The sequence below is a fragment of the Cyrtonyx montezumae genome, unplaced genomic scaffold (assembly GCF_038088225.1).
Source record: "Cyrtonyx montezumae isolate F1298 unplaced genomic scaffold, pur_monq_1.0 scaffold_10, whole genome shotgun sequence".
In the NCBI taxonomy this organism is placed as follows: Eukaryota; Metazoa; Chordata; class Aves; order Galliformes; family Odontophoridae; genus Cyrtonyx; species Cyrtonyx montezumae.
Window position 1 is genome coordinate 41,484,406 of NW_027071826.1, and position 17,017 is coordinate 41,501,422.

General features: G+C 42.5%; 1 protein-coding gene across 1 annotated transcript; it reads right to left on the reverse strand.

The window, feature by feature from the left end:
- Positions 1-8: 8 nt before the first annotated feature.
- On the reverse strand, positions 9-16,751 carry INCENP (inner centromere protein). The gene is made up of 17 exons (XM_065755594.1): positions 16,609-16,751; positions 16,410-16,523; positions 15,298-16,085; positions 13,612-13,663; positions 13,440-13,473; positions 10,508-10,586; positions 9,998-10,049; positions 9,216-9,333; positions 8,983-9,117; positions 7,291-7,400; positions 6,794-6,914; positions 5,955-6,077; positions 5,274-5,446; positions 4,913-4,994; positions 3,762-3,875; positions 2,403-2,562; positions 9-1,797 (listed from the first exon to the last, which is right to left on the reverse strand). Exons 1-17 carry the CDS (start codon positions 16,749-16,751, stop codon positions 1,583-1,585), a joined length of 2,613 nt encoding a protein of 870 aa, XP_065611666.1. The 3' UTR covers positions 9-1,582.
- Positions 16,752-17,017: the final 266 nt, after the last annotated feature.

Consider the following 17,017-nt stretch of genomic DNA (forward strand, 5'->3'; position numbering starts at 1 on the left):
TTCCAGAATACTGTACATGTTTTTATAAAAAGCTGTGATGAGTCCAGACAAGAACCAGAGATGACTAAGTTCTCAAACTGTCAGACATTCAGACAGCATTCAACTTTGTTTTCGCCATTTCAGCAAGCTTTCCTCATTCTAAGATCATAGTACAAAACTCAACTACTGAACATTTATCAAAGCACAATCATCTCACAGAACACACTGATCAACAGCAAATACATAACTGATAGATGCCAGAAGTATAAAAACATTTTAAAAGATATCTGCATGAAAAAGTTAATGCACGAGGAAAGAAGCAATTCTCCTTACACACTGTACAGTCTCCATAGTTTGTTTTCTTTTAAAGCAACCAAGCTGTATGTACAGTGATCTCAGTCTACTGACTGAGGTTGCAGCCATAAAGACTCATCTATCTTTAAAACATATCAAGGACCCCCACTCCCCCTAAAGATGATTCTGAGGTAAGAACCATATAATTTGCCTACCTTGCAGAAGACAGACTTCCACAGTAACCTACAGAAACTAACATAACTGCTTCCTTGAAAAATGTCACTGCCCTACTGGGACTTCTGTTCTCTCTATACAGGAACTTGTAGGCTAGTGATCTTGGTGCTGAAATTCTGAGCACATATTTTGCTGTTAAGAAGAAATTGTTTTGACACTTCTTTACTAAAGAAGGAGTGCAAAGTGAAGGCCTAAAATAAACCAGCTTCAATGCTGAGCAAGTGAAATAGCTGAGGGAGAGAAAGGAGCAGGACAAGGATTAAAACTAAATAAAAACATCCTTTTAATCCAATCTCTGCCACAAACAATTCAAATTAGAGAAAAAATATCAGAACCTTTGTATAATTTATCTGAAAGATGGCTAGTAGTACAAAGGTTACTTATGCTTCTCTGGGTATTCCTGGAGACATGATTAACTCTGTGGTCACATCTCTCTCCAACAACAGAAGAAAGGTCATTAAAATCCTCAGGATATTTCCTCCCAAGCTGTAGTAACATCATCATCAATATAGCTTATGCACATAAATGTATTTGTGTTGACAGAGTACACTCATGAAAACCAAACCAACCAAATTATTTTGCAATTTGCAGGAGATGAAGACCATGCCTGCTAATATCTTCATTCTTAAGGGCATTAGTAGTGCATTTTGGATTTGACTCAAGATGCGTGCAGTGGTCATTAGCTGTAGGATACTCTGGCTTCAGCCACAAAGAGGCAGGAACAGTACTGACATACCTTTCTCTACTGTGTGCATCAGCTGCCAGGCCTGTTTGGCTGAAGAAAACAATCACATTTGCTTTAGATGATGCATTCTCACAACCTGTAAGTCTAAGTCTTTGCCAACTTAAAGCAGAATGAAAAAGGAGATGCACTGTTCAGAAGCAAGATCTCACAAAAGCCTGCAACTCTGCTCAAGAGTAAGCAAAGAAGCCTCCAAAACAGAAAATACAAGAGATCCAGTAAGAGCTGGCATTTATTCCGTTCTATTGCCTAAAGATTTAGGGATACCAAATAGTAACTCTCTTCTCACCCAGAGAGACAACAAATGCTCCACAGGAGATGCAACTGTCCACCTCAGTACTTTTTCAGGCTGTATGGCAGACCTAGAACCGATTTGGCACCTGTAAAGGGTGGGGAATTCCACACAGCAGAGCTTGTGCGCTTGAAGTAGCGTGGTTTGCTTTTGTAAAAGATGTCCTCCAACTTGGGGCTTACGATGGTCCCAAAAAGTGCATCAACATTAGGAGGGTTGTAGTACTGGCGGATTACTGCTTGGCTGAGCTGATTCCCTGAAGAAACAAAAGAGTCAAAAGTCATCATTACTTTTTGTCACTGAAATTGCTGCGTAGACTGTTTGTATGCAGTTTGCCCCCACTCCCATTGTTTCTCATCACACAAACATTGCAACATGAGAAACTCTTGTAACACTTGACATTTTAAAGCACTCTGATTAGGTCTAAAGCTTCCACACAGATTCCCTTGGCAGGAGGGAATGTACTGAATCCTGGCCAGGAAGAGGCAAGGTTTCTCAGCTTCTCTTCCAACAGGTACAATCAGTTCCCACACCAACTTTCTAGTTTTCCTTTGGTAGGTGGAATATCAGAAAATAATGAGAGTATTTCAGAAGCAGGACAGCAGCCACCCTCTGCAAGGCAGCACGGTCAAGCACACTTCAAGACCAGAACAGCAATCCACAATTCTTCCATTCACACTGGCAAAATGACACTAACAGCAGCATTCACGTGGTTTAAAAAGAGCATTTTTCCCAGTGTTGCTACATGAAGCTCCCAGTCGGCAGAGGCTAAATCTTATAGCCACCATTATCCACTGGAATAAAGCTGCAGCAGGGACAGCTAGAGGCCTTCAGGACAGATTTTAACCCGCTAACACATACCACTGGCCCAGGCAGGGATGGGTTTGCGAGGCTGGCTTTCATCATCAGTAGAGTCATCGCTGTTCAGATCCATTCCATAGTTATTTGGATTGATCTTGGGGGGCTTTGGATCTTTATGGTACTGTGGAGTCATCTGGTATGAATTGCAGGCAGGTGAATTCTAGAAGATGAACATATTACCAGGTGTTGGAAGTGTAGCAATACAATTGCATCTAAGTTGTAAAGAGACACTTGTAGCTTATAGTATCTCAGTATTCTCCCCTTGCTGTATCACAACTCTGAAACCTAAAATTTGGCAGTTCTGAAGTTCTGGTCAAAGAACATTACCAAAATTATAAAGTTTCAACCCCATTGTGACCTTGCACTGCCTTCTATTGTTTAATTAGGCCACTTAATTGGCTAATTCTGACAGAGATATGCTGGTAATACAAGCATCCTAATACAGTTACAGCAGTTTCCTTCAAAATAAGGATATTTTAAATATTTAAATAGATTAAATTGATTAAATAAATTAACTTTAAATAGAGCTGTTGCATTGTCAAAGCAGGAGTTTAGTTGCAAAATACTTACAGGACATCACTTAACACCCAGATTCATTTAATATTATTAAACAAATTATCTTGTACAGAAAACACACATCTCAGAATAAACTGTATTGTAATTTTGATGGGAACAGTAAGACAGAGAAATGCAAGCCATGGATAAAAGCTTAAAATGGCAAATTTCACCAACCATGAAACTTAAAGTCAGTTCTTAATGAGAGAGATCTCATCATTAATCTCTAAAAGGCTAGAAATTGTTTCACTCCCCACAGCATGCTTTTCTCGTGGCTTCATATACATTACAGTTAATTCACATTTTGTTGATTTTGCATTTAAAGATTAAAATTATATCACCTTTGCAAGGTGATAAAGATCCATATATTTGTCTTTCATGTTCACAGTGTACATGTCTCAATATAATCTCACATTCCATCGGTAGTGCAGCACAAGTGCAGTACTATTCGACACACTCTGCTGCCATCCTGTGGCTGGTTCCAGTTTTGAGCTTAAATAGAACTATTTCAGTATACCTGCTGCATCCAAGGTTCAGTATTTCTAACAAGTTCAGAGATGGCAAGGGCACTTTAACAGCCACTGCCTTATCCTGACAGCTAAAAAAATCCTAGCAGATAATTGCTGCTTCCCACCAGGAGCTGACCTCAGGTAACTAAGGAACCAAGTTTACACCATCCCTTAATTACTGAAAGGGACTTAAAAAAAAAAAAAAGTAATATTGCTCATAGTAGCAGCATGTCAGTGCTAGGATCAAAGTTCTCTGATGCAAAGCCTTAACAAAATTTCACCAGAGAGCAGTTACCTCTTTGTTTTCTAGGTGCTGTGTTTGGGCTACATCTTTAGACTTTTGTTCCTCTGGTAGTTTCTTCTGTTCTTGCTCCTGCCTCTTCATCTCTGCTAGCAACTGCTCTTCCTTCTGGCAAGCCGATGTCAAAAGTAAATTTAAGTTTACTTTATTAACTAACCTATGGGGTTAATTCAAGAATCCACAACTTTGACTTCAAAAAAAACTGAATGTGTAATTACAAGTCTTCATTGCTAGTGATGCTTTCTTTAAGGAGCACTCTGAATGCAGCACAGATAATAAAACAAACACAATGCAATGTTAAGCTCTCTTTGCAAAGTGGTAAAAACAAACTCACCTTCTTACTTAAGAGCATTCGTTGCCTTAAGTAACAATCACAATAATGTGATGACCTCATACTTTGAAAAACTTGTTACTGATTTCTTCATAAGCACCAGAGATCAGCTGACCACCTGAGATGGAAAAGTCTATACTACTAGTCCTAGCCTCTCTTCATATTAAGGAACTTCATTTCTACAGGCCAAGCCATCCCACTGTTCAAAAACCTCCAGAAGAAGACAAAAAATTCTGACCCTATGTATGCTTAGTCCTTCCTACTGGATGTAAAGAAAACAAAGAGACTGCTAACTCAAATAGTACCGGGTAAGATAAATGCCCAGCTAGTCTTAGACTTAGGTTGTACACAGCTTTACCACCTCCGTAAAGTTAATTGACAGGGTGAGAATCTTCCTGCATACATAGGGATCCCACCAAGGAATTCAGCTCCCTGAAGGTAGTAGGATATTTGCTGTCATTGAACAATGAACTATGAACAAAGATGCTTGTTTAGTTAATCTATATCAGAACTAGTGCTGAGAAAATAACCTCACAAACTCTACGGTCTGTATTTCTGTTTTGCCTGGAAGTGTAAAATGTAACATTGCCACATTGTTCCTGAAAAAAATCTGGGGTCAATCATTGCTTGATATCAAGCAAAGAAAGAGAAACTTCAGTACATGTGTTATGCATCCTACCTAGAATACACAGACACCTTCTGTCCACTTTGTTAGCTCAAGATCAGAATTGCAGTTCAATCAGGGTTCTTAACTTCATATCCCAACCACTCCAAACAGTAAGAGGCTACCAAAGTCAGAGCCGCATCTACTTACTTCTTTCTCCTTCTCAAGCTGTTCTTTAGCAGCCAATGCTTCCTTCTGCAGGCGAGCTGTTTTCTCTTGCTGTTCTCGTTGCCTGAGAACCAAGGAAATGGACCATTATACTCAAAACTATAAGCAGGTATCTTGCCATCCACGGACTGCTGCAAACCCCAGCTATTCAGGGCACTTCCTGTCATATTTCTTGCAGTGAGCTCAGAACTACTTCACAACACAGTGAAGCAACCCACAGTTGTCAGAAGTGCCCAGGGCAAAATAGCTCATCAGTGCTTGGGCCTTCCACTAGTGTCTTGCATTTCTGCAGTTTTGAAAAGGCTCAGCACAGAAACTGCTACATAAATGGATATTATCTTACTTCTCTGCCTGAATCCTCTCCTGCTCCTTCTTCTTCTCCAGCTCTCTCTCTGCAGCCAGCTGTTTTTCTCTCTCCTGTTCTGCCTGCCTCTGCTCAGCAATTTTCCTGGCACGTTCCTGCTCCTCTTCTTTCTTCTTCTGCATTAGCTCTTTGTGCCGACGTTCTTCCTCCTCCTGTTAAGCAGAAGGCAACTACTTACTCCCCACTGGAACAGGAACAGGCTCCAGAACAAAGAGTCAAGATCACCTCATTTGACCCAAGTTTCAGGCATATATCACAACACAGCAACAAAACACGACAAAGAGCTACAGCTCCAGTGCCTTAACACACCTCCTCCCCAGCTATTTCAGTACTGTCCTTTCCCTACCACTATGTACTCTAAATGGCCAAATAGCCACCATGCTCTAACAGATGAGGTTAACTGAGGAATTTAAATTAGCAAGTATTATAAAAGGTCTTCAGTAAGAATCTGCCCAGAATTACAGAAGAAATGCACTAGCAGCTCACAGCCTGAAGAAGCACAAGTGCTGCGGGGATCTTTAAGGGCAAACAGGCTCTTCACCCTGATTTTCACTCAGTTTATTCATCTTAGCGTTCCCGCTGCACTCCTTGCTTATGAAAACCACAGCAAACTGCAACCATTTTAACGGTGCACAGGACAAGACAGGCACCAGCACAAACCTGCTGCAGTGCTTTTTGTTTCCTGGCTTCTTCATCCTGCCTGCGCCGGGCCTCTGCTTCTTCCATTTTCTTGGCAGCTGCTCTCTTTTTGATTTTCTCTTCTGCCAGTCTTTCTTCCCGCACCTAAAAGCGCACAGCAAGATGAATACTTAAGTCTCAGATTGGACAATGCTCTGTGTAAGTGAATTACTGTGACAGTATGTCTTAAAGACACAAAGCTCACACCTTCTTATGAAAGAAAGACTCCCTTTTTTGTCACCAGGAGTCAATTTTAAAAAGCTAATATTTTGGGAAATTATCCTCTGCATCTGTGCAGGAAGATATGAATTCTATTCTGGAAGTAGAAACCTAAAACTACAAAAGCTATAAGAATTTGTAAGTACAAAATAAGGCAGATGGAAATACTGAAAGCAGACAAAGAACTGCTGTGGTCACATATGTAAACCGTATGAAGATCTCAGATAAAAGAAAGGGTCTGGAGGAAGTATGCTTATTTCCACATTTTCATCTATTAATCAGTTCAGACAACAACTCAAATAAAGCCAGCCTAATCATTTTATCTACCTACTTGAACTTAATCTTCTATCCATCTAAAAGCCCTATTAAACCTCATTTGAATTCATGACTCTAGAAAATAAAGGTTCTATCTGCCACTTGCTGTAACCAAGGAAAAGGGAGTCACCCAGTATCATTCAGTGCCATACTTCTGGAATTATCTTCATTCAAATGGTCATTCTTAGAATGTCAGCACACGTTTCTAGTAGGCACACACACATGCATCATCTGCTTCAATAGATTACTTATTCTCACCAGTAAGCTGTGAGTAGGATGCTCCTTACCTTCTCCGTCTTCTCATCAAACAGAGCTAGCTTCTGCTCAATGCGCCTTTTCCTTTCTTCCTCCAACTGCTCAGCCCGTTCCCGAGCCTGCAACACTTTACGCAGGCGTTCTTCACGCCTCCTGTAGGACACAGCCCAATGCTGTCAGTGTAGCCCAGGTAGATCAATTCCTATTGTGCACCTCAAAAAGACTCAGACATAAGGCAGACACAGATCTAAGGGTGCACGATATTCAACAAATTAAGCAAACTGTTTAAAAATTGACGGTATTTTTAAGCTCCATCTGAGACAGAAAGCTGAAGCAGTAGTCAGACAGGAAAGTTAGTTTCTTAGTAGTATTTTGGACAGACACTATGAGAACCAATACTGTTTTCAGTGAGAACAAGCCAACAAGAATTTTTGCTGCATATATGGAACCCACAAGATAAACTGATTTGATACAGGGCATTGTGTGCCCAGAGAGAACACTACAGGCAAGACAGAATGCTTATGCTCACAATTTTGCCTCTTCTAGTCGTCGTTTCTTTTCTTCCTCCACTTTTTGTTTTCTCAACTGCTCAGCCTCTTCCTTCTTTCTTAGAGCCTGTAACTTTTGTCTCTCCTTTTCCTAAAATGAATCCAAACGTGATTATACCAGCTGACAGAGTTTCTTTCCACCTTAGCCTACCCAGATCAATGAAAGGACCCAGAGATAACACCATGGAAATGCAGCTGCAACTACAACCATGGGATGGTAATAAGCCTGGAACAGGCTTCGGGTAGACTGTGATGTAGTCACGGCTATCAGGGAACAGATGCAATGGACAACAACACAATAGTGTTAATCCTTGAGAGCATGAAAAAAAGCTGAGAATTTAAAACAGAAGCATCAGCTTCTAATGTCCAGGCAGCTTTCAGAGTTTGCAGACAACAACACTATGATTTATCTAGTAAAAAGAACCAAAAAAGCAGCGCTAATGCTTGGCAATAATATTAACTTCCTGCAGTGAGTGAAGGGAACAGATGGTACTCTAAGGAAACACATTGCTTACTTCAACTCAGAGCTCCCACTGTCTTCTTCTTTGCTTCCCACAAAGCTTTATCTCTTGGTAAACCATCACCATTTAAACAGTGCTCGCAGCTTGTTTGCAACCATGTTTGCAGCACAGTTGGCCCCATATATCACCTACCCAGAAATACAGGGCATTTTTCCCATTTTCCCAAACAATCCAGCTAACTCAACCTAACGTATACTGTCAATTAGAAGAGCAAGAGCCAACCACCACTACCATCATATCAAAAACATTAAGATAATCTAATTTAACACCAGACTGTATACTGTAAATGCCTGATTGTGACACCTCTTGCCTCAATTCAAGTACCATACCAATAAGCAGGGTGAGATTTTCAAGTGATTGATTAGTTTATGCCAAGCTCCATGCCAAGATTGTTATTAGTCTCCAAACTGATGCATTTAAAATTGACAATTGTATCTTACTGTTCCTGTGTTAGTTACGTTTAGCCCCCATATGGAAAAAATCCTAAGGGTGAAGTTGCCTGCACTGGATTGAAACCTGAAATAACTTTTAATGAAATCACAGCAATAAAAACTCTACTAGGAAGAGTCTTTTCTGACTGCATAAGTTCCTCTGCCGATACATTAATGTCAGTAGAAACACCAGTGAGATAAGAAGTTGAATATTTTACAACTTCCTAACAATAGACTTCTGTATACAAGACTCTCTAAGCATCACAACCATGATGGCTATAAGCAACACACAGAAGTTAAGATTTTAGGCTCTCAAGATATAAGATGGGCACAAGAAAATCAGCTTCTGCAGTCTGCCCTTCTCTTTCCTGGAAGGGAAAACAAGCCCAAGAACTACTTTATTTTGGAGTCAAGTTGCTGAGTATAAGTAGCAGGAGCAATCTATGCTTGCCATGCTAGCTTCTAGCTCACCTCTAAGTGCATCAACAAAGCTACACTCCCATCCTTGCCAATACTGCCAGAGTGTCCAAACAGTTCTGTGTAAATAGAACACAGAAAACCAACTCTATTTGAAAATGGAGAATCAGATCTTCTCAAGTCCACTCAAAATTCTTCTCTGTTTGGCACACAGGAGCTTTCCCTACTGATGCAATAAGCTTCACAGTGGTAATGTGACACTCTTCAGAACATCTTCTAGTAGCTTACAACAGTTATGCCTTACCTTGGGATCATTTTGGAGAGGAGTGTTATACTTGATAAAAGACTTAATTACTCCGTTTCTCCCCACAGAGCTTGGAGTCATTAGGAGCTGATTCTTCTGCGCAGTGTGTAAAAATGTTTTGAAAGGACGTACAACCTAAGAGAATAATGCAAAAAAAAAAAAAAAAATGATGCACAGGAGTCTGAGTAGGAAACAGCTTTTGCTGAAGTACATCAGGGTTATAAGGATCATACCTTGCTAGCTGGACATGGAGGAGATGGAGTCTTTTTTCTTTGAGGAGAAAGCCCTCCATCTTCTGCTTGTTGAATGTCATAGCGTTGATCTACAGCTCTTTTGTAACTCATCTTTCTCCTATGAGAAAGAATGTAATTCATCACACACCACAAACACTCCTGTTTGTCTCAAATTCAGGTTTTAAAAAAATGTCATGAAATTACCCTAGATTAAAAGGTAGTGCATATTCAAACTGTCATCCAGTAAAAATTGCTATTGTAATATTAAAAAAAAAATATCATGTTTTTGTAGAGACAAGAGAAAACTTACTGCAAGTTACATAATCACAAACCACTGAAGCCATTTGTAAGGCAATGACAAGTACAATAAGACAATGGAGCAGCAATATCCCAGACCACAGTAAGTGAGAACCCACTCAAATGTGATAGCAGCAGCAGAAATAAGAGAAAAAAAAATGGCTCTCCTTCAGAAAGCTTGTAATGTCCTAAGGTAGGCAGGGATCTCCAGTGAAATAGTCCTGCCTCTCTTGACAACTTTAAAATGAGGTCTGTGAAAGGATGGATCCTGGCTCCACTCCTTCTAGTCACTCAGGTACACTGCATACACCTGAGCTCCTCTGGGTTAGCTCCGCTTTCCACCAGGTGCTCATTCACTGGTTCAAGCCAAGACTCAGCATTTCCACTACATCATTTAACAGCATTTCTCTGTTGAACTTATTTTGAACAAGAGATGGATTACAGATCACTGCAGGCACCCAATCTAAATAATTCTATGAATATACCTGGCACTTTGGGGTGGTTCCTGGGTTTTCTCACTCTTACTTAAGTCACATTCTGAAAGAAAAAAAGGGTTAAACAGTTAGTTCTGGTCCAAAAATCCCTCCCAAGACAGCTTTGAATGTGAACAACAGATTTAGCAGCTCTCTCCTAACAAAACAGGAAAAAAAACACCTGCTATGCTTTTCACATATAGAAGAACTTTGCCTGCTTTCAGAAATAACCACAGTGTCATACAAACCTAGAAATACAAAATAAAGGTTCTCCCACAATTTTGAGAACATGTAAACTTATATCTTCCTCATATCACAGACCATTTCCACGCACTTTACAGGGTGAAAAACAACAAGCCCAGTAAAGAGTTTCTAAACTGTTCATCCTTCGAAACAAAACCTTGTTTATCAATTAGACTTCCAAATTAGGCTTTCAAATTGACTAGCCAGTCTTTCAAATTTCCGAGTCTCCAAATGTCATAACTATTTACAACTCTGCCATGGAAAGCCTCTGGAAGTTACCATTGTTGTTTTTCTCCTGTGGCTGTTCATTTCTGTTGACAGTTCGAGAGCGAAGTGACATCCGCGGGCCTTGGAAATCCTGTAGGAAAAACAAATGGTTTTCAATGCAATTCCTGCACAGGAACAGCCAACTATTCATAGAATCACAGATTTGTTAAGGTTGGAGAAGACCCCTAAGATAGTCCAACCATCCACCTACCACCAATGCTGCCTGCTAACCCATGTCCTTTAATACCACATCTACACATTTCTTGAACATCTCCAGCAATGGTGACTCAACCATCTCCCTGGGCAGCCTGTGCCAGTGCCTGATCACTCTTTCAGAGTTCCTCCTGATATCCAACCTGAACCTCCCCGGTGCAACTCGAGGCCATTTCCTCTCATCCTATTGCCAGTTACATGGGAGAAGAGGCCAACCCCCACCTCACCAAAACCTCCTGTCAGGTCGTTGTAAAGGGCAATAAGGTCTCCCCTGAACCTCCTTTTCTCCAGACTAAACAGTCGCTCCTCGTAAGACCTATGCTCTGGTCCCCTCACCACCTTCGCTGCCCTGACATGGACCCTGAGATCAGGTCATATTGGCACAGACCCTGCCTGTAATAAGACCAGGGAGTACAGTAATACTGCAAAGTATTGGTACCAGCACCCAGAGTGATGTCCTAATCACCAGCTGTGAAAAAATAACTTGGGACACCATCTTGGAAAATTCCTTGATGTCATCAGTAGAAGCACAGATTTTAATGCACAGCATGAATATCAGCAATGGGGTATTGACTACTTAAACTGAACAAACTCAGCCTATTAGGGACAAAAGCATTCCCAGTTTGAAATCTGTTTATGCTTGCTGGACTTCTGGCAAAGAATCAGGCACTGCTCATTCTAATTAGCAATGCTGAAAGCGTAAGAGCAAAAACAAACAGCTCATTTCCTTGATTTATGTATTTCCATTAAGAATACAATACACACTGCTGTTTACTTCCCTTGATCTTACAAATTTACTTCTGTTGTGATAGTGGTGTAATATGTCTATGAGAACAGGTAATGGCCTTTGAAATTTGCACTCTGGCTAGCAATACAAACATTAATTCTACCCCTCAAAGCTACTTTGGCTAGCAGGCAGGCTGTCAGCAACAGGAAGAAAAGGAAGGAAAAAAAGAAGCTTGGAAATGTCATACTCAGAAAATACTTCTTTAGAGTCTCATCCCAAGGAGAGGTATAGGAAGCACCTTGTGGGCCAGCAGAAGCATGTAGATCTGATTAATGTGATATCAGGACTGAGAAAAATCTGATCTCCGAGTAAAAGCATGCATAAAGGTATTATCTTTGACTATAGGAACATATAAAGACATTTTGTTTTCTGCAAAGGGCACTGAGCATCCACATTTTCATGCTTGCTTACAGATCACACAGAGAAGTCAGTAGGAACCAAACCATACTTGGTTCCCTAAGTGCAGACAGACAGGATAAGGTAACCTGGTGACATAGTCTAAGAATGAAAGGCGTTACAAAATCCCACTCTTGCCAGCAGTAGTACAGAAATAAAACACGAGGATTAAGAATAGATCAACCACACTACATAACTAGATTTTACTTCTAAGTTCATCAGGGCAGAGAAGCAAAAGATACAGATACTCTACTGACAGATCTGCAAAGCAGTCAGTTCACTTTTTTCTTATATTTTCACTTTAACCTTTCCCACAACTGAAATTCAGTCAAGCTAAAATACACAGGCACTACAAGAACTGAATTTGCTTGAACTTTTGCAGATCTACTGAGAAGTACATGCATAAAAGCATGTATAAGCCTATCCTTGCTTACAGAAGTTCTAATGCCTCAGAGCTCCACTCCATTAATTCAGCCTTTGCCTACTGAAAATTATTCTTGACAAAACACTGACATAATCCCTGGGATTTCTTCCCCATAAGGGCAGTGATAACTGTGGAGGGATATGTTTTGACCTGAATGATATTTACGAATTCTTGTTGTTGTCTTAAGACAAACTGACAATCTTCCAGTAATCTGTAGGACTAGCAAAAAGGTCAAAAGGGCTTTAAAAACACAGAAATAGAAGTAGCGTACCACCTCTGTCTAACTAAAAAAACTACTCTGAATTTTAAGAAGTTTATTGAACAGTCTGATATGAATTCAGGATTGAATTTTCATAAAAATCTATCTCTAGCAAAGGGCTAAGAAAGCACAAAGAGAAAAGCAGATCTCCACTCTGAATGCCAGCAATGCCAAGGACTGAATTCTGTGCTCAGAATCATAGAATGATTTGGGTCGGAAGGGGGCTTTAAGATCATCTAGTTCCAACCCCCCTGCAGGGACACCTCCCTCTAGACCAGGTTGCTCACAGCCTCATCCAGCCTGGCCTTGAATGCTTCCAGGGAGGGGGCATCCACAATCTCTCTGGGCAACCTTTTTAGGTGTCTTACCACCTTCACAGTAAAGAATTTTTTCCTAATACCAAGTCTAAATCTACTCTCTTCCAGTTCTCACCCTGTTGCTACATGCCTTTCTAAAAAGTCCCTCCCCAGCTTTTCTGTAGGCTGCCTTCAGGTACTTGAAGGCCACTATAAGGTCTGTCTGGAGCCTTCTCTTCTCTAGGCTGAAGAGCCCCAGCTCTTCCAACCTGTCCTCAAAGGGAAGGTGCTTTAGCCCTCTGTTCATCTCTGTGACCCTCCTCTGGACCTGCCCCAACAATGTAAGTGATGTTTGAATTCTATCAATTACTTACATTACTAAAACACATACATTTAAATAAAGTCATGTACACTCATTTTCTGAGCAAAAACTTCACCATTTTCTCTTGCTCTATGCCTCCTTTATTCAAAAGGTCTGAATCTGACTGTATGTGGCCAGAACTCCCCAACTTCCCAGCAACATGAGAGACACATTCAACAAATGCTTTTAACTGCTTGTCAAAACTTACCACCCTTGGAGGGGTACAAGGTCCAGGAGGAGGTCTAGAAAAAGGATTAAAAAGGAAGTCACATTTAATGAAAGCAGTGCATTTTATACCAATACAACTGGAGGGGAGAAAGGAAAAAACAAACAAGTGAGCATGATATTAAGGGTAAAAAATATCTTGAAAGTAGTCTCACCCAGTGTTGACAACTGTTTCTTCATCTTTTGGCACCTCTTCAGAAGCTGAGCCTGGAGAAGAAGAAAAAAGCATGCCAAAGCTTTAACGAATGATACAAGCCAAGCCTCTTTGTGAGATTCTCTCTAGACTTGTCTGCTCTGCCTCCTGGGTTCCTCCTGCAATTCAAATGCATGCCGCTACAAGCAAGGGCAGCTTAATATATTCAAGTAGCAATAGAAAAAAAATGTTGCCTGCAATTTTAATATAAGAAAACAGTTGTTTTCAATTGCAGATGAGTTAAAAGTGATACTCAATGTGCTCACGTTAAGAGTGGCTAGGCTTGGGCCCAGATTCATCTTGCAGGGCCAGGTTTAGATACTAGCAGTAGTTGAAACCAGCATTATTCAGTTACAGTGCTGCTCCCTACTAAGCATGCCAGCTAGCTCAGTTAATACAATACAGGCTAGAAACTGCTGTTAAGATGATATGCCATGTCAGACTGAGGGGGGTAAATGTGGACAGTCACTGCACAAGTACGAAGTCTGCTTCTGCTCCTAAATCTCCACCCCTGATGTTATCAAAGAAATTGCAAATATGTGCTGTATACATAAGACACCATCCATCAGAGAAACAACAGATACTGTGCTGTCAATTAATACCTATGCAGTGTGATCAGACATTAAACTCAGCTCAAGTGGAGCTGCCTGAAGCACCTCAGTTTCTCTGCTTGAAATTCTGACTAGGCAAAAGACCTAGTAAGTCAAACATTACAGAGGAAAGAAACAAAGTCCTCCTTAAGGTTCCCAGATAATCCATATCCAAACAACACAGCCCTATCATTTAAACTGTGTAGAAAAAGCTACGTCAGTGTTGCTTCAAAGTTACTGCGTCAGGGATCCAAAGCTCCAGACAGAATGATCCTGGGATGGAATAAAGCATTCTGACAGTTTTAAGGCAAGCAATCACAGATCAGTCTCAAAAGTTCCTTCTCAAAGGAGGGGCTCCAGAAGAGGTAGCCAGATTATTTCTAAAAATCAGTTAATTCACAATAGCTTCCTTGTTTTCCTGAAAACAAGACAGAGTCCTTGCCCCTCCTAAAGGACTACTAGTAACAAAAAAATCCATTTGCCACTTTAACTTTGCCAACTATCATCACACAAACTCAGACATTAAGAATGCCCTTTCATGTGATTTACAAGGCTGAATTTGTAGGCCATAACCTATCAGTTAACAGTTACCTAGGTTTCTCCATTCACAAAGATAGCTAAAAAGTCAGTTAGAACACTGACATTTAATTGAAGCTTGTCTAAGCTAGAAAGATCAGCTGTTGCACCCAAACTGAAGAACTAGCTTCACTAACATCTTTCTTCAGAAGCTATGTATTGCACAAGATGCTGCAAGGCATTAGCAATAAGCATTGACTGATCATCTGTCTAGCATATTTCAAGTAGCCAACCATATCTTATTTGGTTGAGGGTCAAGCTCACATAGTGCTTTTGATTCTCTCTTCTCTGGGCTAGCTTACCTCTGTGTACCTCTATACTTTTCCAGGCACAGAACCTGATCACACAGGGTGGTTGGGCACTGCGCAGATTCCTGCCCAGTGCAAACACCAGACCTATGGTCTCGTGCAAGTGTTAAGTAATACAGTGACAAAATGAGCAGAAATAGTGCAAAACACTCATCCAGTGAGGTTCAAACTTACCATTAACGGGACTGGAGGACACAGGTAATTTTTGAGATGCCTTAAGCTTGACCACTGTCCTGGCAATAGATTTCCGAACAGTGCTTTTCCTCTTACCGCCTAGTGAGTATTTCTCTGCCAGTGAGGTTCTGTGAATCGTGGAAGGTTTACCCATCAAACTTCTGCGCACAGAGCGACGGCTTAGCCTAGATCCTGTAGGAGTTTCTGGGCAATCTGTTGTACGCTGAGAAGGTTCTTTCTCATCCCTCTCATTATGCTCTTGCACCTCAGCAGAGTCATCTACCTCTTCCAGCCTAGACTCTTCACTTAAAATGACTGTAGTATCAGCTGCATTTGCTGTCTTCAGCTTAAATGCACTCCTTTTCTCTCCTGTACCTTTTGCCTCTGGGGTATGAGGGACTATGAGCTCAGACACAGCGGGCAAAGGCTGTGATTCTGCAGCACTGTTCTCCTTGGGAGACTTGTCATCTGAGCTCGGGGGGAGGCCTGTGGAGCAGTTCACTGCTGGATTAGACGCACGCTTCTGGAAATGATACTCAGCGCTAAGATGATCAGTGACGCTAATTTCTACTACAGGAACTACCCTTTCTCCAAGACCTTCTGGAAGGATGTCTGAGCAGTTGGCAGATGCTGCAACCTGGGATCTTGTCAACTGCCGGGAGACAGTTTGGATTGAGAGTTCTTTGCTGTCGGTGTTGAGTGGTCCCGTGTTTTGTTTATCTTGGAGTCGCGGAGTACACTGCTTGGAGGACACTGCTTTGAGGTTGTTAGTCCTCCTTCTAGATAACCTAACAACAGAGACAGCACATTAGCACAGATCTGAATTCAGCAACAGCCCAGAACCACGGGAACAGCCCCATGGCAGAACAGCAAGCACTATTTACGGACTGAAAAGAAAACAGGCGGTACGAAACAGCCCCGAGCGCCGAATAACAGCTCGCAGGCAGGCGCGCCTTCATCTGGGCGTGTTATGGCACGCCGAGGCCGCTAGGCTATGAAGGCCGCGGGACACCGCACGGCCAGGCCTTTAACAGCAGCACAGCGGGGGCTGCCCCAGCGCGATCCACTTCCTCCGTACACTCAGAACGATAGGGCCGCGGGACGAGGCCTACCTCCTCCTGCCCAGCTCCTGGCTCTCGCCGCGCAGCGCGGACGGCCGCTTCCTCCTCTTCCGGTTCTTCTGCGACGGCGTTTTGGGCATCAGCTCCGGCTGGTCGCTGTAATGGCTGCGGGGAAGGGGGAAAGGGGACAGAGCTCAGCGCGAGGCCATCGTGCTCGGCGTGGAGGGGAGCGCGGCGCGGGGACGGTTACCTGCCGAACATCCTGGCCGCCTCCTCGCGGATTTCGTGCAGCCACACCACGTCGGTGTCGTCCGCCTGCCGCAGGAGCTCCGCCAGCCGCTGGTTGCACACCGCGGGCAGCCGCGCCAGGCCCGCCGCCGCCGCCGCCGCCATCACCCCCAGCTGAGCTCAGCCCCAACCGACCCCGCTCCCCTCACTGACGCCGCCGCGCGCGCAGCGATTCTACCCGCCTGGAATTCAAACCTAACGCTCGCCTCCCGCTCTGCCACCGTGACGGCCGCGATGGCCTATCGCCGCCGCGCTCCCCGCCGTCCGCTCTCCCCATTGGCCAGGAGGCGGGCGCGGCACGCTCAAAAGCCGCTTCCCCTGGCTGCTGAGGGCCGGAGGGCGGGGCTTAGGGTAGGAGACCCAATGGGCAG

What these genes read in the sequence shown, in the direction of transcription:
- INCENP (XM_065755594.1), bottom strand. Translation starts at nt 16,751, where the DNA reads ATGGCGGCGGCGGCGGCGGCGGGCCTGGCGCGGCTGCCCGCGGTGTGC. An exon ending in AACAAAAAGCACTGCAGCAG is followed by an intron (nt 5,447 to 5,954) that starts GTTTGTGCTGGT and finishes TCTGCTTAACAG; the next exon opens with GAGGAGGAAGAACGTCGGCA. An exon ending in AGCTTGAGAAGGAGAAAGAA is followed by an intron (nt 3,876 to 4,912) that starts GTAAGTAGATGC and finishes TCGGCTTGCCAG; the next exon opens with AAGGAAGAGCAGTTGCTAGC.